Here is a 20,418-nt window from a genome sequence, read left to right on the forward strand (position 1 = left end):
CACCTTCATGAACCCCTACGGACCAACGACTGTGATCTCAGTCTGTCATGAGAGCATCCTAAGGAGGGTGAACCCACAGAAAGTGTCTGGCCCAGATGGTGTACCTGACTGAATACTGAAGACCTGTGCTAATCAACTTTGTTGATATCTTCAACCTCTTGCTTCAGTAGTCTGAGGTACTCCATCAATCATACCAGTTTCCAAGAAGAATGTGGTAAGCCGCCTCACTGACTTTCAACCATTACCACTTACATCCACTGCAATGAAGTGCTTCAAGAGGTCATTCAGGAAGCATATCAACTCCGACTGAGGAGTGATCTGGATCCAGTCTAATTTGACTACATCGCAACAGGTCAACAGCAGATTCCATTTCATTGGCCCTTTATTCAGCTCTGAACATGTTGACAATGAAGATGCGTTCATTAAGATGCTTTTCATTGACTACAGCTTAGCTTTCAACACTTCCATCCTCTCAAAGCACATCACTGAGCTCAAAGTCCTGAGCCTCCATACCACTCAGTACAAGCGGATCTTCAATTTCTTCACTGGCAGACCTCAGTTAATAAAGATTGGCACAGGTGCACCACAGGGCTCTGTGCTTAGCCCCCTGCTCAACTCACTTTATACCTATGATTGTGTGTGGCAAATAAACACTTAAGTTGGTGGACAAAACTACTGTTGTTGGCTGAATCATAGGTGGTGATAAATTGGCATATAGGAGGGAGATTGAAATGTAGTTGAATGATACCACAATAACAACCTTTTACTCAACATTAGTAAAACTGAAGACCTAGTTGTTGACTAGAGGAGGAGGAAAACGGAGGTCCATGAGCCATTCCTCATGAGGGGATTGAAGGTGGACAAGGTCAGTAGCTTTAAATTTCTTGGCATTATCATATCAGGGCAGGACCTGCCCTGCGACCAGCTCATAAATGCAGTCAGCACCTCTACTTTCTCAGAAGTTTGCATAGATTTGGCATGTTAGCAAAAACTTTGATAAACTTCTATAAATGCACAACAGAATGTATCCAAACTGGCTGCATCACAGCCTGTTATGAAAGCACCAATGCCCAGGGACAGAAAAGACTGCAAAAAGTGAATACAACCCAGTCCATCACAGGAACAGCCATTGAGCACATTTACAAGGAGCGCTACTACAAGAAGGCAGCATCCATAATCAGAGATCCCCACCATCCAGGCCATTCTCTCCTCTTGCCGCTACCATCAGAGAGATAGTACAGAAGCCTTAGGTCCCTACAACATCAGGCTCCTGAGCCGGTGTGGATAACTTCACTCAAAACAACCCTGAACTGATTCTACAGCCTATAGAATCACTTTCAAGGACTCTTTACAACTTATGTTCTCAGTATTATATTTATTTGCACAGTTTGTCTTTAATTGCACATTGCTTGTTTGACTATCTGTTTATGCATAGTTTTCATAAAAACCTATTATATTTTTTCCTGTAAATGCCTGCAAGAAAATGAGTTTCAAGGTAGTCCACAGTGATGTACAGTATATGTACTTTGATAATAGATTTGCTTTGAACTTTGAAATCGCCATTGCCTGTGTCATACGTTCTCCATAAGCACTTACATCATCACTGGAAACATCTCATGTTAACTTCAAAGTTCTGATTGCTTAATGGAGAGTCAGCAAACCAAAATAGGAACCTAGGAAAGAGGGGCATAAAACACAGGAGAAGGATGAGGCAATTCAGCCCATATCCTCTGCTCCACCATTCTGTCATTGTTGATTTATTATCCTTCTCAACCCATCCTCCTGCCCTCTCCCATAACTATTGATGCCCTGATCAATCAAGAACCTATCAGCCTCCACCTTAAATATAACTAACAGTGAATTCCACAGATTCACCACCCTCTGGCTAAAGAAGTGCTTCCTCATCTCTGTTCTAAATGGATGTCCCTCTATTCTGAAGCTGTGCGCTCTGGTCCTAGACTCTCCCATTATAGGATACATTCTTTCCAGATTCACTCTATTTAGGCTTTTCAATATTTAATTTGTTTCAATGAGATCCTTCCTCGTTCTTCTAAATTCCCACAAGTACAAGCCAAGAGTCAGCAAACACTCTGCATATGTCAACTGTGGCATTCCTGGGATCTTTCTTGTGAACATTCTCTTGATGCTCTATCTTTGCTTAGATGAGGGAGCCGAAACTGCTCACAATACTGTGTGTGGTCTGGCCAGTGCCTTATACAGTCTCAGCACTGCATCCTCGCTTTTGTTTTCTAGTCTTCTCCAAAAGAATGAGAACATTGCATTTGCCTTCCTTACCACCAACTCAACCTGCAAGTTAACCTTTAGGAATTCTGCATGAGGACTCAAAAGTCCCTTGGCACCTCTGATATTTGAATTTTCTCTTCATTTAGCAAATTGTCCATGCCTTTATTCCTTCTGCCAAAGTGTATGAACATGCATTTCCCTACACTATATTCAATCTACCACTTCTTTGCCCATTCCCCCAATCTGTCTAAGTCCTTCTGCAGAAATATTACATCTTCAGTGCCACATGCCTCTCCTCCTACCTTCATATCGTCCGCAAACTCAGCCACAAAGCCATCAATTTCTTCATCCAAATCATTGATGTATAATGTGAAAAGAAGCATTCTCAACACCAACCCCTGTGGAACACCACTAGTCACCGGCATCCAACCAGAAAAGGTTCTCTTTATTCCCACTCTTTGCCTCCTACCAGTCAGCCTATCTTTTATCCATGCTTGTATCTTTCCTGTAATAAAATGGGTTCTTTATCTCATGAAGCAGCCCCATCTGCAGAACCTTGTCAAAAGCCTTCTGAAAAGCTAAATAAGCAACATCCACGGATGCTCCTTTGTCTATCCTTGTTATTTCCTCAAAAAATTCCAACAGATTTGCCAGTCAATGGTTCCTCTTGAGAAAACCATGCTGACTTTTACCTATTTTATCATGTATCTCCAGGTATGCCAAAACCTCATCTTTAATAATAGATTACAAAATCTTTCCAAACACTGATATCAGACTAACTGGACTATAATTTACTTTCTTGTGCCTCCCTCCCTTCTTAAAGAATGGAGTGACATTTGCAATTTTCCAGTCCCCCAGAACCATTCCAGAATCTAGTGATTCTTACAAGATCATTACTAATTGCACCGTAATCTCTTTGGCTACCTCCTTCAGAATCCTGTGGTGTAATCCATCTAGTCTAAATGACTAATCTACCTTCAGATTTTTTAGTTTCCCAAACACCTTCTCCTTAATAGCAGTGACTCACACTTCTGCCCCAACACTCTTGTATTTCTGCCATTCTGCTAGTGTCTTCCACAGTGAAGACTGCACAAAATACTTATTGAGTTTGTCTGCCAATCTTTGTCCCCTATTACCACCTCTCCAGTATCATTTTCAGTGGTCTGATATCCACTCTCATCTATCTTTTACACTTTATATATCTGAAAAAAAAACTTTTTGTATATTCTTATATATTATAGGTTAGTTTACCTTCATAATTCACTTTTTCTCTCCTTGTGGCTTTTTAATTGTCTTCTTTTGTATCCTAATCCTCTAATTTTTCACAGATTTTGCAATATTATATGCCCTCTCTTTTGCTTTTATGCTGTCCTTGACTTCTCTTGTCAGCCATGGGTGTCTCATCCTCCATTTAGACTACTTCTTCATCTTTGGGACGTAGCTGTCCTGCACCTTTCACATTTGCCCCAGAAGCACCAGCCATTCCTGTTATGCTATTATTCATGTTAGTGTCCCCTTCCAATCTACTCTGGCCAGCTCCTCTCTCATGCATCTTTAATTCCCTTTGCTCCACTGTAATATTGATAGCTTCTCCTCAAACTTCAGGATGAATTCTATTATATTACGATCACATACTCCTAAGGGTTCCTTTACCTTAAGCTCCCTAATTAAACCTGGGTCATTACATAAAACCAATCCAGAATTTTCATGCCCCTACTGGACTAATCCACAAGCTGCTCTATAAAGCCATCTTGTAGGCATTCTAGAAATTTCCTTTCTTGGGATCGAGCACCAACCTGATTTTCGCAATATACCTGCATATTGAAATCCTCGTGACTATCACAACATTGCTCTTTTTGCATGCCTTTTCTGTCTCCTATTGTAATTTGTAGCTCACATCCTGGCTACTCTTCAGAGCCCTGTATATTACTTGCATTGAGATCTTTTTACTCTTGCAGTTTCTTAATTCTACCCACAAGGATTCTATTTCTTCCAATCCTACTGTACGTCACCTCTTTCTAAGGATTTGATTTCATGTTTTACCAGCAAAGCCACCCCCCACCCCTGGCCCACTGCCTGTCCTTGGATATTAATCAGGAGTGGATCACTCTGCTTATCTTTAATAATTCTGCTCTGACGTTCATCTCTAATGTGGCTGGTCATCCACTTCACTGTCACTTTGCTGCGCTATTGCTCCATTGCCTGGTTCCCCTGATATTCAGAAATCCACAAATCACTCTTTCCAATAAAATTAGTGATCAAATCTCCACTCTCCCCAGGTAAGAAATTTACCAAGATTCATGATCCGCTGAGTGAAGAAATCAGTTGTCTCAGTCTTGAATGGCCAACCCCTTTCCTGATCAAATAACAAAAGGTTAGAGACAGTAGATCAGGTTAGTCTTTATTTAAGACTGTTCAGCCAGTGGAAACATCCTCCCTTCAATGCAGCTGAACAAGCCCTGTAAGAATTCTGAAATTTTATTGCGATCTGCTTTTTGACTTATTCAAACTTATATTTTTACCGATGCTGGCAAGTTACAATGTTGAGCTGCCATTGATGCTTGCAGTTCAGATAATAGTGGCTGCCTGCAGATTCGTTATAATGACTGGCCAACACAAAGTTGTGTTTCATTTATTGTGTCTAAAGTCTACATTCTCTTGTTCTATAGTGCAGTCTGTACATTTGCAGACTCTTGCATCTGCAGAGCTGCTTTCTGTCTGATAGCAGTCAACAGGTGCAGGCCGGTTGTTCATTGCTACTAAGCTTATTCAGAAAGTCAGAAGGCATGGGATCCAGAGAATTTTGGCCAGGTGGATTCAGGATTGGCTTGCCTGCAGAAAGCACAGGGTCGTGGTGGAGGGAGTACATTTGGATTGGAGGGTTGTGACTAGTGGTGTCCCACAAGGATCTGTTCTGGGACCTCTACTTTTTGTGATTTTTATTAAAGACCTGGATGTGGGGGTAGAAGGGTGGGTTGGCAAGTTTGCAGACGACACAAAGGTTGGTGGTGTTGTGGATAGTGTTGAGGATTGTCAAAGATTGCAGAGAGCCATTGATAGGATGCAGAAGTGGGCTGAGAAGTGGCAGATGGAGTTCAACCCAGAGAAGTGTGAGGTAGTACACTTTGGAAGGACAAACTCCAAGGCAGAGTATAAAGTAAATGGCAGGATACTTGGGAGTGTGGAGGAGCAGAGGGATCTGGGGGTACATGTCCACCAATCTCTGAAACTTGCCTCACAGGTAGATAGGGTAGTTAAAAAAGCTTATGGAGTGTTAGCTTTCATAGGTCGAGGGATAGAGTTTAAGAGTCGTGGGGTAATGATGCAGCTCTATAAAACTCTGGTTAGGCCACACTTGGAGTACTGTGTCCAGTTCTGGTCGCCTCACTATAGGAAGGCTGTGGAAGCATTGGAAAGGGTACAGAGGAGATTTACCAGGATGCTGCCTGGTTTAGAGAGTGTGCATGATGATCAGAGTTTAAGGGAGCTAGGGCTTTACTCTTTGGAGAGAAGGAGGATGAGAGGAGACATGATAAAGGTATACAAGATATTGAGAGGAATAGATAGAGTGGACAGCCAGCGCCTCTTCCCCAGGGCACCACTGCTCAATACAAGAGGACATGGCTTTAAGGTAAAGGGTGGAAAGTTCAAGGGGGATATTAGAGGAAGGTTTTTTTACTCAGAGAGTGGTTGGAGAATGCACTGCCTGAGTCAGTGGTGGAGGCAGATACACAAGTGAAATTTAAGAGACTAGTAGACAGGTATATGGAGGAATTTAAGGTGGAGGGTTATATGGGAGGCAGGGTTTAACGGTCGGCACAACATTGTGGGCCGAAGGGCCTGTACTGTGCTGTATTGTTCTATGTTCTATTAAGGTGTTTCGATGACTGACCTACCTGTGAAGAGCAGTTTCATCAACACAATCCCTCGCTCACTTGCTCCCCAACCCCAGCCAATCCACCTCCCGATCTTTCAGAACCCATCTGCCAATTCAACTAATTTCTTGTTTTGTTTTTCACAAAATTTGTGGAAGGATTACTTTAACTTCTGTTTCTTAATTTAACCAGGTGACTGCAGTGCATTTGAACCATGGCAGACGTAGAAAAAATACCTTTGAACATAGAGAATGTGTTTTTTTTTGAACAGGTAAGAAATAGGTAGTTTTTTTAACTCAGTTAAAAAATACAGAAATAAATAATAAGAATAAAATTCTGTTCCTACAGACACGCTTGAGAAAGTTTCTAAAAGAACAGAAGACGATCCAAGATCTGCAATCTGAAATAAGCTCTTCAACCGTACAGTCTCAACTGGTTAGGTAAGATAACTGATAATCCTTGCTGATCCTGGAGTTCTGAACATGAGGGACAAACAGAATGATGAGGATAAGCCTATTCTGAGAACCTCCCTGCAACTTAGACCTCACAAGTGTCATCCAGCAGAGATGTAATGATTTTCAATGTATGTCACCCTGAAATGGATTGTCTTTACATACTGCAGTGGAGGATTTCACAAATCAAGCAGGAAGTATAAAAATAAATGTCCAATAAAGAATTAAGGAACAATTTTCTTGCCTGGCAAGTACAAGTGCAGTCATTAAGTCAGAGCATCGAAACGTTCAGTCTAAGATATCCACTGCATTGTGTCCACCAAATTAGCCCCATTTGCGTGCATTTGGCCTCTCTAAACTTGTGCTATCCATGTACTTATCCAATTTAAAATATTGTTATTGTACCTGCATCTACCACATTATCTGGCAAACTCATTCCTTATAGACACCACCCTCTGCATGAAGAAATTGCTCTCCGAGTCCCATTTAAATCTTTCACCTCTCACCTTAAAACCTGCCTTCTCGTTTTTAGTCCTCCTTCCCTGAGAAAAAATCCACGTGCATTCACTCTAACTATGCCTCTTGATTTTATGCACATCTATACGGTCATCTTTCAGTCTCCTGTGCTCCAAAGGAATAAATTCTAGAACTTAGGCCCTCGAGTCTTGGCAGCATCCTCTGTACTTTCTCAAGTTTCATGGTGCCTTTCCTATAACAGGGTGCTCAAAACTGTACACAACAATCCAATTGCAGTTATATCAACATCTTGTACAGATGCAAAATTATGTCTCAGCACCCTGATTGATGAAGGCCAATGCATCACACCTGGTCTACCTGTAATGCTGTGAACCATGTGCCTATACTTCTCAGTCCCTCTGTTCCACAACACTCCCCAGAGCCTGACCATTCACTGTATGAAGCCTACTGTTTTGACTCCCCAGAGTATGACATTTGGCACTTGTCCCATGGAGTGAGAGAGGAAGCTAGTTAGTAGCTGGTAGTAAAATGGACACTGCCCAGCCTGCAAACTGTCTTTACCAAAAACTCCCTTTTGGGAAGTGCTGTATGGCTATTAAAAAAAAAGCTTCACTTAAACTCATCTTAAAAGTTCCTTCTGCCAGATTGTTAATCTGATCAACCATTGTGGTTAGTCCCCCACCACCCCCAGCCCCATTCCCTTCTGTCTATTACCCCAGTCACTGCACTGTAAACACTTTAAACCACTTTTTGTAAAGCTGTTTACATTGTAAATACATGCTGGTATTTGTGTATTTATGCACAGTTTATTCCATATTCGTACTTTAACCTCTAACTTTATTTTTATGTAATTCTTAGTCTTTATAATTGCTGAATGTTGTTGTTTTTTTGTTGCGTGTCTGTAATGTTGAACCTGATCAGAAGGTCTGGTAAATGAAACAGAAAACAATGACTACGAATAAGCATTATATCTTAATAATTTATTGATAAACTGTAAAAATTCCACCAAACAGTTGTGATCTCCAAGTCACAGAATCAAACATACTTAGCTAAAAGTGCACGCCGAGCATTCCTTCCCAATGGTCATGTGCACTACTTGCCTTAAACAAAGGAAGGGGGGGGCAGGGAGAGGGAGGGGGTGACTGACTATCATGCTATAATCTGTGATATGAGCCAATTGGCATGGAACTTTTGAGCCCCCCTCTACTGTGCCCCATTCTGCTTTGTGTTTTAAATTCCATTCAGTAAGAGTGGGATACCTAAGTTTAACTGCAGCTGTTACACGAATCTGTAAATGATGCATTATGCTCTGGAGAAGTAAGCAGCATTATTGATCATGTGCTGGGACGATAGGCTCTCTAAAGCACCCATCTTTAGCAAATCCCTAATACAGGTAAATGTATGTGATGAATAAAGTTGAATCCTTGATTCTTAATTACAAAAAAGAATGACTAGACAGTGTGTTGATATATTTAAATAGAGTAGGAGAGGAAGTGGTTCATATTCAGTGCAAACACCATCGGACTGAATAATGTCAGACTTCATTTGGAGATCCTAATTTTGAGACTGAGTCTATTTTCATCTCAGTTTGCCTTCATTTCTTTCAGATCTCAGAAGATCAAAAAGCAATTAACAATCCCTGCTTTTGAAGAGATGTTAGATGAAGATACAGTGAGGTCTTCCTCTCCTTTAAAGAGCACTGATACTAGTAAAACCGTTGCTTCTCCATACTCTAATATCGATGAACAAGCCAATCACTTTCCAAGGCTGAAATTCCTTGTGTCTCACCTGCTGGATGAGATTAATGGAATGATTCTTCATTGTCAGATTGATGAGATCCCATTCCCCCAGGGGCTTGAGAACATATTGAACTATGGCTGGAAGGACTTCATCAAAGATGTGACATACATCAAGAGGGGGTGGCCAACTGCTACTTGCAAATATGCCTGTTTGCAGAGACCGTTCAGTCATAGGTCAGCTCTCAGTAAGATATCAGTTCAAAGTATCATTAATGACATTGACAAAAACATATCTAAAACCCAAACACCTGTAGGGGAGGTGTCAGCAAGAGGCAACAGGAAACTATTCGGAGCCACTCCAGTCAAAGGTAAGTGTTTTTGAACAAAGGAGCTATATTTGTTATGTTCTAATCTACCCTCATGGAACCTACCCCAAATCTAGGGAATATTGGAGGATTAAAGACTATCTGTCCCACTAGCTGCTTCTTTATAGACCATAGAATGAAGCCCACTTGGACCTGAAGACTTGACACCCTGTAATTTCAACACGTGTTATTTCCTTGGCAAATGTAACTTATCGTTCCACTTCCTAATTTTTAGCTGACCTACCCACCTCAACCACTATTTCTCGCAGCTTATTCCAAATATGCATCACGTTTTGCGTGGACAAGTTGACCAAATGTACTATTTAAATCTTTTGCCTCTGATCTTAAATATATATCCACTTGTTTTTAACAGTCCCTTTCTGGGAAAAAGACTAGGTGTTGTCTTTGCCCTTCATGATCCTATTTCCTTCCATCAGGACACTATTCAATCTCTTTCATTCCAGTGAGTAAACTAGTCTATGTAACCTGTCCTCATAACTCAGACCTCCAAGTCCAGGCAAAATCTTGGGAAATCTACACTGTACTCTTTCTAGTTTAATAACATATTTCCTATAACAGGGTTATCAAAGCTATACACAATACACCAAATGAGGCCACACCAACATCTTTATAACTACAACATAACTTGCCATCTCCTATACTCAGTGCCCCATCGAATGAAGGTCAGTGTGCCAAATGACTTCTTTACCACCCTGTCTACCTGAGATTCCACTTTCAATGAACAACACACTTGCATACCCAGGATCCTCTGCTCCATAACACACCTTGGAGCCCTGTCATTCACTGAGGTGATCACAAGTCCGACCCTGATTTGATCTTCCAGAATGCAATAGATAAATGTCAGAATGCTGTTGCTGGATTTCAGTTTAGCATTCAACAGTATTGTCCCACAGACCTTGGTGAATAAACTCCTAATCCTCAGTCTAAATACACCACTGTGTAACTGGGTGTTGGATTTCCTAACCAAGAGATCTCTGATAGTCAGGATGCATTACCACTCCTCCCTCTCCATCAGTCTCAACACAGGTGCCTCCCAGGACTGCACACTCTGTTCACACGTGACTGCACGGCCAAACACCTGATTAATAATGTTGTCAAGTTTGCCAATGACACAACAGTGGTGGAGCTCATCGCCAAAAATGATGAGATGGCCTACAGAGAGGAGGTGGAAGAGCTCGAGGCCTGGTGGCAAGCAAACAACCTCTTCCTCAATGTTGACAAGACAAAGGGGAAGGTTCTCAACTTTAGGAGAACTTGCACCAATCACACCCCTTTACATCAGCAGCACAGCAGTGGAAATGCAAGCAGTTTCAAAGTCCCATCTTGTACAACCTCTCATGGTCCCATTCTACACAAAGTTCACCAATGTTTCTACTTTCTGAAGAGGCTGAAGAGAGTTGGACTATGTGCATCTGCACTCAAGTCATTCTACAGATGTGTAGTAGAGAACATTCTAACATGTTGCATCACTGCGTGCTATGGAAACTGCTTTATGGCTGACAGGAAGGGTCTACAATGGGTAGTCAAAACTGTCCAGTGCATCATTGGCACCAGCCTACCCACCATCAAGGACAGATATACAAACATGTGCCGGTTAGGGGCTAGTAGCATCACGAAGGATCCCACCCACTCCGCTCATGGGCTATTTGTCCTATTCCCTTCAGGGTGGAATCTGCACCAGGACCATCAGACTCAAAAACAGTTGCTTCCTCCAAGAAGCGAGGCTGAATCAGCATACAGGAGGGAGGCTAAAAATCTGCCTGAGTGGTAACACAACAACAACCTCTCACTCATCAAGACCAAGGAGCTGATTATTGACTTCAGGAGGAGGAAATCGGGGGTCCATGAGCCAGTCCTCATCAGGGGACCAGAGGTGAGAGAGTCATCAACTTTAAATTCCTCGGTGTTATTATTTCAGAGGATCTGTTCTGGGCCCGGCGTGAAAGTACAATTACGAAAAAAGCATGGCGATGCCTCTGCTTCCTTGAGAGCTTGTGAAGATTTTTTATTGAAAGGCTGCATCACAGCCTGGTATGAAAACACCAATGCCTTTGAATGGAAAATCCTACAAAAAAGTAGTGGGTATGGCTCAGTTTATCACGGATAAAGCCCTCCCTAGCACTGAGCACATCTACACAGAGCGTTGTTGCAGGAAAGCAGCTCCATCATCAGAGACCCCACCACCCAGACCGTGCTATCTTCTCACTGCTGCCATCAGGAAGGAAGTACAGGAGCCTCAGGACTCACACCACCAGGTTCAGGAACAGTTATTACCCTTCAACCATCAGGCTCTCGAACCAGTGAGGATAACATCTTCACTTGCCTCATCACTGAACTGTTCCCACAATCCATGGATTCACTTTCGAGGACTCTTCATCTTATGTTCTTGGTATTTATTGTTTGTTTATTTATTATTTCTTTTTTATCTTTATTTTTGTGTTGGCACAGTTGTATTTTACATGCTGGTTGGTGTGGCTTTTCATTGATTCTATTATGGTTATTGGATTTATTAAATATGCCTGCAAGAAAATGAATCTCAGTGTTGTATATGGTGACATATGTGTGCTTCGATAATAAACTTTGATCAATACCTCCACTCACTAACCCACCTCTCCGCACCCCGAACAACGATTGCCTTATCATTTCCTGTCAGTCACCTTATATACAGATGGTTCCATGTCTAGCATCGTTTTATGGACATACAATCGAACTCTGCATATAAAGTATTATATGTATTTATATTTATTGTGCATTTTTTTATTATTAGTGTGTTCTTTACCTTATTGTGTTTTTTTTTTGTGCTACATTGGATCCAGGGTAACAATCATTTCATTCTCCTTTACCCTTATATGCTGGAAATGACATCAAAAAACCTTGAATCTGGATTGAAAGCTATTTGTCAATCCTCAGCTCCCAAACCCTACTGATTAAGATCCCCCTGTAATTTTTCATTATTCTCTAATCTGCCTGCAACATCAGCTAATTTAGTATCTTATGCAGACATATCAACCATGGCTTGTACTTTTACATCCAAATCATTTATGTCAATTACAATCAAGAGAGGTCCCTGAAATGACCCCTGTGACGCATCAGACGGAACATGCCTACAGTCCAGGAAAGAACCTTCAACCTTCACATTCTGCTTCCTACAATTGATCCAATTATGAATCCATTTACCTCTCTTCCCCTGGATCCCATGTTATCTAAACTTACAGACTAGCCTGTCACAAGGGACATTGCTTAAGGATATAATAGATCATGTTTACATAAATTTTCAGAAGACATTTGATAAAATTCCAGATAGATTGGGTAGATTTACTTCTGTGAGGACTTTAATGAACTAGTTAAGTTGATGGAAAAGTTCATCAGGTTCATGGCTTTTTTTTTGCTGTTTCTATCTTTTCAATTATTGGTGAATGACTTGACTGAATTTAACCTGAAGTAGTTAATTAATGACAGGCCAGTCTCTAAGTGGAGTTTGAACACTTTTACCTCTGGATCATTAGTTCAGGTCTCTGGGTGTGTAATCCAGTAATGTAATGGCCATGTCACTATGGGAACCATTTGCATCCACAATGCTGATGTACTCAAAGACCTTTTAGAATATTTATGACCATCAGTAGCAGTTGTTGATCTTTAATAAAAAACAGACAAGGTCGCACATAACATTTTTGATAGTCAGTGCCTGGACTGCTAAGTTGATGAGGGTAAGTTATGGGATATTAGAGATAGGTGATGCTACCAGGTAGCATCAATGAGTGGGAAATCAAGCAAGCACTCAGAAGGAAATGATCAGCAATTGAAAGTCATGTTCAAAACTATGTGATGTGGGCTTTCTCTTCCAGATTAACACTGGATAATTGGATGAAAGATAGGAGCGAGGTAGGTGAAGAGTAGGAATTGGAGAGGAGGGTGTTTTTGTGGGTGGGCCTCGTGTTTGAGCTAAAGAGGCCCATTTCTGCACTGGAACATTCAACACATTGTTTTATAAAACAGGAGTACTTCAGCTTGACCCCGTCATCATTGGAACTAACGATTTAATCATATGAAACATTTACAGAATGAGACATTGTGCATCCATGTGCTTTAGTTGTTCGGTAATAGAGTTACCTGCAGTTCAGTAACTGACTTGATTTCCTAGGTGGTAGGTAGTTTATTTTATTGACGCTATAATATATTTACATATCAATATAAACATACATTTTTGTGTATGTATACACCTTACTTACAACAAAATATTTAAAACTGTGATGTACTCAGATTTTATTTGCATATTGTGATCTTTGTACATATGATACTATGATGCATCTACAAGGGTGCTTAATCTACTTGTACACAGTAGTTAAAACACTAGACAAGTAACCCGAGCTGTTATTGATCTGGGAATGAGTTTGCATCTAACAAATTTAAATACAAATCAATCTTGAATTTTTAAAAAACTTAGTAAATTACCATATTCTTGTAAAATCTCAAATGATTCAGGGCAAGAAATCTGCAACCTTCACCCTGTACGGTTTGTCTGTGATCAGATAAATCCATACAGCTTATTTCAGGGGCCTTTAGGAGAGACGATAAATGCTGGCATTTCCAGCAATGTACACATCTATTTATTAAGCGAAAAAGCACAATGACTCTTGTGACCTAATGCTAAGGTCCACCTTGGAGCTGCTGACAGTTCCTGGGCACGGCAGTACAGGAGCACTGAGCTTGCAGAATGGATGTGTCACAGCCGTCACTCCCCTACCAACACAGTTGTCAAAATTGTCAATTTCACTAGAATCCCATCAAAAAGAAAAAGCAGTGTTAAAACAAAATAATTTTCTTTTGTTGAAGAATTCACTAAAACACACATGTAACTTTTAAATTTTAAACTAACTTTAACAAATAAAAAAAATCTCCTCCTATCTTCCTCCTGGTAGCTGCATTATTTTGAAACTTGCAATGATATCACCACTCATTCTCCTAATATCCAGCAAGTATAAGCCCAAAGCAATCAAACACATTACCCCTTCAATCCCACAAACCTCTTCAATGCCAACATATCCTTCTTTTGGATAAGGGGTACAAAACTGCTCACAATACTCTAAGTGAGATCTGACTAAAGTCTTATAAAGCCTTAGCATTACATCCTTGCTCTTATATTCTAGTGCTTTCGAACTGAATGCTAACATTGCATTTGCCTTCAATACTACTGACCCAACCTGTAAGTTAACCTTTAGGAAATCCTGCACAAGGACCCTCATCCCTTTGCACCTCTGAGTTTTGAATTTTCTCCCTGTTTAGAAAATAGTCTACATCTTCATTCCTTCTATCAGAGTGTATGACCATACACTTCCCTTCCCTATATTCCATCTGCCTCTTCTTTGCATATTCTAACATTCTGCCCAAGTCCTTCCGCAGATTTCCCACTTCTTCAACATTACCTGTCCCTCTAGAAAAGGCCCCTTTTATTCCTGCTGATTGCCTTCTGCCAGTCAGCCAATCCTCTATCCATGCTAGTACCTTTCCTGTCAAATCATGGGCTCTTATCTGTTCAGCACCCTCACCTGCAGCACCTTGTCAAAACCTTCTGGATGTAAGCAATATCCACTTTTGCCTGTTAGTTCCTCAAATAATTCCAACAGATTTGTTAGACAAGATTTCCCCTTAAGGAAACTGTGCTGACTTTGGCCTTTGTTATCACGCACCTCCATGTACCCCAAAACCTCATCCTTAATAATGGATTCCAACATCTTCCCAACCTCTGAAATCAGCCTAACTGGCCTATAATTTCCTTTCTTCTGCCTCCCTCCCTTCTTAAAAAAGTGGAGTAACATTTATAATTTTCCCATCCTCCAGAAGATTTCCAGAGTCTAGTGATTCTTGAATAATCATTTCTAACGCCAGCACAGTCTCTATAACTACCTCTCTCAGAACTCTGGGGAAAAGTCCATCTGGTCCAGGTAGCTTCTCAATCTTTAAACTTTCAGCTTCCCATGCACCTTCTCCTTAGTAATAGCAACTACACTCATTTCTGTCCCCTGACTCTCTTGAATTTCTGGCATACTGCTAGTGAAGACTGTGGCAAAATAGTTCTTAAGTTTGTCCACCATTTCTTTCTCCCCCAATATTACCTTTCCTGTGTCAATTTCCAGTTTGCAATATCCACTCTCACCACCCTTTTACTCTTCATTTAAAACAAAAACTTTTAGTGTCATCATTTATATTACTGGTTAGATTCATATTTCATCTTTTCTCTCCTTATAGCTTTTTTGTTTGTCTTTTGTTGGTTTTTAAAAGCTTCCCAATCCTCTAACTTCCCACAAATTCTTGCTATATTATATGCCCTCTCTTTCACTTTTATGCTGTCTTTGACTTCTCTTGTCAGCCACTGTTGCCTCATCCTCCCTTTAGAATACTTGGAACATATCTATCCTGTGTCCTCCAAATCGCCTCCAGAAACTCCAGCCATTGCTGTTCTGCCATCAGCCCTATTAGTGTACCTTTCCTATCAACTTTGGCCAGCTCCTCTCATGCCTCTGTAATTCCCTTCACTGTAATATAATACTGATACATCTAACTTTAGCTTCTCCCTCTCAAACATTAGGGTGCATTCTGAACAGAGAATGACTTTCCTCTGTTAAGCCACCCACCCCCATCCTTCAACAGTATCCAAAGTGATAAACCTGTTGTTGAGGTGGATGAACACGGGTATTCTGCACTGGCTCCTTAATCGCTTTCTCCTTCCTGACTGTCACCCTGTTTCCTGTATTCTGCACCTTGAATGTAACTAGCTCTCTATACATCCTGTCTCCATCCCTTCGGCCTCCCAAATGATGCAGAGTTCATCCAGTTCCAGATCCATCTCCTTAACACAGATCGTTAGAAGCTATCACCCCATCACCCCACCAGCCTCCGGATCCAGCGTATTATCCTCCACAACTTCCGCCACCTTCAACAGGACCCCACCACTAAGGACATCTTTCCCTCTCTACCCCTCTCTGCTTTTCGCAGGGATCGTTCCCTCCACGACTGCCTGGTCCACACGTCCCTCCCCACAGATCTCCCACCTGGCACTTATCCCTGCAAGCGTAAGTGCTACACCTGTCCCTACACCTCATCTCTTACCACCATTCAGGGCCCCAAACAGTCCTTCCAAGTGAGGCAACACTTCAATTGTGAGTCTGTTGGGGTAATCTATTGCATCCGGTGCTCCCGGTGCGGCCTCCTCTACATCGGGGAGACCCGACACAGATTGGGGGACCGCTTCATCGAGCACCAGACAGGATCTCCCGGTTGCCACTCACTTCAACTCTCCCTCTCATTCCCATTCGGATATGTCCATACATGGCCTCCTCTACAGCTATGATGAAGCCGAACTTCGGTTGGAGGAACAACATCTCATATACCATCTGGGTAGTCTCCAGCCCCTTGGTATGAACATCAAATTCTCCAACTTCCGGTAATTCCCTCCCTCCCCCTTCCCCATCCCACTTTCACTCTGTCTCCTCTTCTAGCTGCCTATCACCTCTCATGACTCTGCCTTCTTCTACTACCCATAGTGCTTTACCCTTAGATTCCTTCTTCACCTCTCCTGCCTATCCCCTCCCTGCTTCCCCTCCCCCACCCCTTGATCTTTCCTCTGATTGGTTTTCCACCCTCCCCCCACCTTCTTTATAGGGCCCCTGCCCCCTCCTTCTTCAGTCCTGACAAAGGGTCTCGGCCCGAAACGTTGACTGCTCATTTCAACGGATGCTGCCCGACCTGATGAGTTCATCCAGCTTTTTTGTATGTCTTGATTTGACTACAGCATCTGCAGTGTACTTTGTGTTTGTTAGAAGCTGCAGCTGGACGCACTTCTCGCAGCTGTAGTCGTTAGACACTGGAGGTCTCCTTACCTTCCCACATCCTGCAAGAGGAGCATTTCACTATCCTGCCTGTCATCCCTACTGGGCTTGCTGAGCAGATATAAAGAAGAGAGGGAAAAAATCTGGGGCTTTACTTTCCTTTGCATTCTCTGAGTGAAACCTCGAAGAACTAAAGCCTTAAGATCGCCTCTGACTATGTCCACTGAGATGACAGCCACTGCATCAATAGCCACTATGCTTGCCCCTGCCTTCCTTTAATTTGCTCTTATTATCAGTCACAAAGACGGACTGGTCCCTGCTCAGAGTTCTACTACGCTGCCGCAACCTGCTCCTGCCTTTTGTTTTCGATAGTGGACCTGATTGACGTCCCCTCCTCTCCAAACTTCCGATGTCCTGATTGGCCACCGGTCAAAGCTCTATTCTGGAAAAATGTCATTTAATATTAAACAACCCCGATTTCTTTTTGTCTACAGTATGTCAAGGTTAACATACAATTTACTTTTCCTGTAGCAAGTCTTAGGTGTAAGTCCAATGCATGTTTTCAATGAGTACTAATTCATTGCAGAAATAATGAGAATTGTATTAAAGTGTTGTTATGGAGATGATGTAAATGGCCAGGAATGTGTGGTGACGTTATAGAAATCTCCCCAAAATGAAACAGAAGGTGCTGGAAACATCAGCAGGTTGGGTAGCTTCTGTGGAGAGTGAAACAGAGCTGATTGTTCCCCTGAAACATTAAATATTTTGTTCTCTTTCAGCAACTCAAGAAGGTAATTGATTTTGAAGATGATGCTCATTGAAGGATAATATTGGATGAATTTCTATGAAGGAATTCCTCATAGCTCTTCAAATCTTTCATGATAGGAAATGGCAGATGAGACATCATTTTAAAATCTTATCCAAAGTCCAGTGGATCTGGCCTATATTCTCCCAATATATTACTGCACTTTTGTATTACCCTGGGTTTTGATACTGTCTTAGGGATAAGAGAGATACCACTGGGACATGGCTCTCAGCTAATGAAATGGACCTGGAGAGAAAGCCAAAGGTAACAGGTCCAATATGAATAAATGGTAAAGGTCTGTTGTCTGTGAATCACACTGTTACTGCCGAAGTTCCTTTGTGATGATGAATTTGATTTCTTATTTCTCTTTAAGGTAAGAAGAAAGATAAAAGGAAACAAGTGAAAGCTGAATCATCCAAAGGTCCCCATCCAACAGGTACAAGCTGCTGCTTCAGAATAAAGCTATGTGAACAAGTGTTACATGCATCTCATGGGCTTTATCCTGCCTGAGTGATATGTCTGTCTCAAAGCTCCTAGTAACAATTCAAAGGCCAGGAATGTTCACCAAAAGAAGGAAGTCTACTGTGCAGAATACGCTGGGGATGGTGAGCTGCCTGCACTCTTTCTGCCCACTGCCCCTCTCTTGATTCACACTCACCTGAAGGAGGTCTGTTCCCGATCGGAGTGGCCCAGCACACTGCAGGGCCTTCTTAGCAGTAACCCAGAAACCCTTTGACAGCCAGTGCGTAGCACGAGAAATAAATTAATGATTATTGAAATGTAAATGCTGGAAAGCACTTAAAATAATTAATGCATTTACATTAACAATTAAATTCAGTTAATTGAAAATATTTCCCAGATTAATTACTTGGAAAACTGCAGGATGTTGGTGCTGTAGGACTTCGGTTGGGATGCAGTTGGAATGACATTGCTGTGACCACTTGGGAAGGTCGGGATTTGGACATTTACAACCAATTTGGTCCTTTTATTAACAATATTAACAGTAACAAACTTGCAAATGGCTATCCTAGTTATCCAGATGTATCAAATGAATGGTTCCAAAAATTGCTTATTCTTAGTGGAATAGTATGAAGGGGTTGGTTGATATTTCACCAAACGATTGGTGAACCTAGAGGCTCAGCCCTATGATAATCAAACTGCCTAACACCTGGTGGGATTGTCCTAACTATAAACTGAAAAATGCCCCCTCAGACCATCTAACACTTGTAATTATCACAATAACGATATAGAAGACACTCACAAGTACTTGTGTTTATTTTTAATATTTTGTGTTTAGAGATTCAGCACAGTATCAGGCCTGTACAGCCAAACAAGCCCAAGTTGCCTAATTACAACCCATACATCTTTGAAATGTGGGATGAAACCAGAGCACTCAGAGGAAACTCCTTGTAGGCAGTGGCAGGAATTGAGCCTGTGCCATTGGCGCTGTAATAGTGTTACGCTAACCACTACGCTACCATTCCACCCAGGTTTGTTCTTGAAAGGCTCCATGTCTGACTGTCTTTGAAATCAAGTTGTGCCCAACGTAAAATACAAACTTTGTCCTTTTGGGATGCAGATTTGGACAATATTATCAGAGCAGTGCCATGATACATTTACATGATGTCCAGATACTTGTCGAAGTATTACAGCAGGCCAGAGGAAAGTACAAATGTTGTGTATGACACTAAGCAGTAGCCATATCATAGTGCTCCAGGGTAATCAAATTGCAATGAAATGCACACCCTAACATTTGACATGTTTTCCCATTTATTCAGTGTACTGTGCCTGTTTACTGAAAAGCTGCTGTGTTTCCAGACAGGAACGTTAACAGGCTCTTCTGCTGTAACTTTTCCATGTCTGCTTACTGTCACTGAGGTACCTACAGCTCTCTGATTTCAGCTTCCCACCCTGACCAGCAATTTATTATAATGTTGACCCTTGATATCTAATTCCAGTGCCACCGAGGTTGGGTGGGAGGGATGAAATAATCTCCCTATGGGCATTATCCTAACAATGTCCCAAGTCATTTAAACTTTTGCACTTTGAATATCTGCTTCCCCAGTATCTTAGCTCCTTCTCTCTATTATAAGCCCTGACTGAATACAGGCAGAGTTCTACTGATCAATGTGTGCAATGTACTCCTGATTTAATGTCTAATAAGCTTGTGTCACTCCTCACTCATCTGACCCAGCAGAGTTATACCCTAGTGGCAGGTAAGCATGATGTTTTATAATGCCAGGATCCGATTCCTGCCTCTGTCCATGGGGAGTTTGTGCATTCTCCCTGTGGCCACATGCCTTTCTTCTGGTGCTCCACGTACTGCATGGTGACACTTGCCAGCTGCTCCCAGCACACCCCCGGACACAAATGATGCATTTTGCTATATGCTTCAACATGCGTGCAGCAAATACAGCTAATCTTTTCTTTACCTTCCTGCTTGTGCCACCTAATGAAGATGTACTAAATTCGAATATTCTTTGTTTGATTTCTAGGGTTCACAATAAACTTCTCGATATCATCCAAAACTTCAATGAAACAAGGTAAAATATGATTTAAAAATTACAGAGATCTTTATATCCTTTGAGTTCAGTTTGATTCTTTCCTTCCCCAA

The 20,418-nt window shown here is 41.6% G+C and overlaps 1 protein-coding gene across 1 annotated transcript in view; it reads left to right on the top strand.

Moving 5' to 3' along the window:
- Positions 1–20,418, top strand: part of LOC140738184 (uncharacterized) — a 159,244-nt gene that overhangs the window by 12,959 nt on the left and 125,867 nt on the right. The window contains exons 2-6 of the mRNA XM_073065300.1: positions 6,312–6,390; positions 6,468–6,559; positions 8,656–9,155; positions 18,178–18,240; positions 20,300–20,347. Coding sequence (XP_072921401.1) covers positions 6,334–6,390; positions 6,468–6,559; positions 8,656–9,155; positions 18,178–18,240; positions 20,300–20,347 — 760 coding nt within the window. The 5' untranslated portion in view covers positions 6,312–6,333. The remainder of the gene's footprint in view (positions 1–6,311; positions 6,391–6,467; positions 6,560–8,655; positions 9,156–18,177; positions 18,241–20,299; positions 20,348–20,418) is intronic.

Source organism: Hemitrygon akajei, chromosome 14, assembly GCF_048418815.1.
Source record: "Hemitrygon akajei chromosome 14, sHemAka1.3, whole genome shotgun sequence".
NCBI lineage: Eukaryota > Metazoa > Chordata > Chondrichthyes > Myliobatiformes > Dasyatidae > Hemitrygon > Hemitrygon akajei.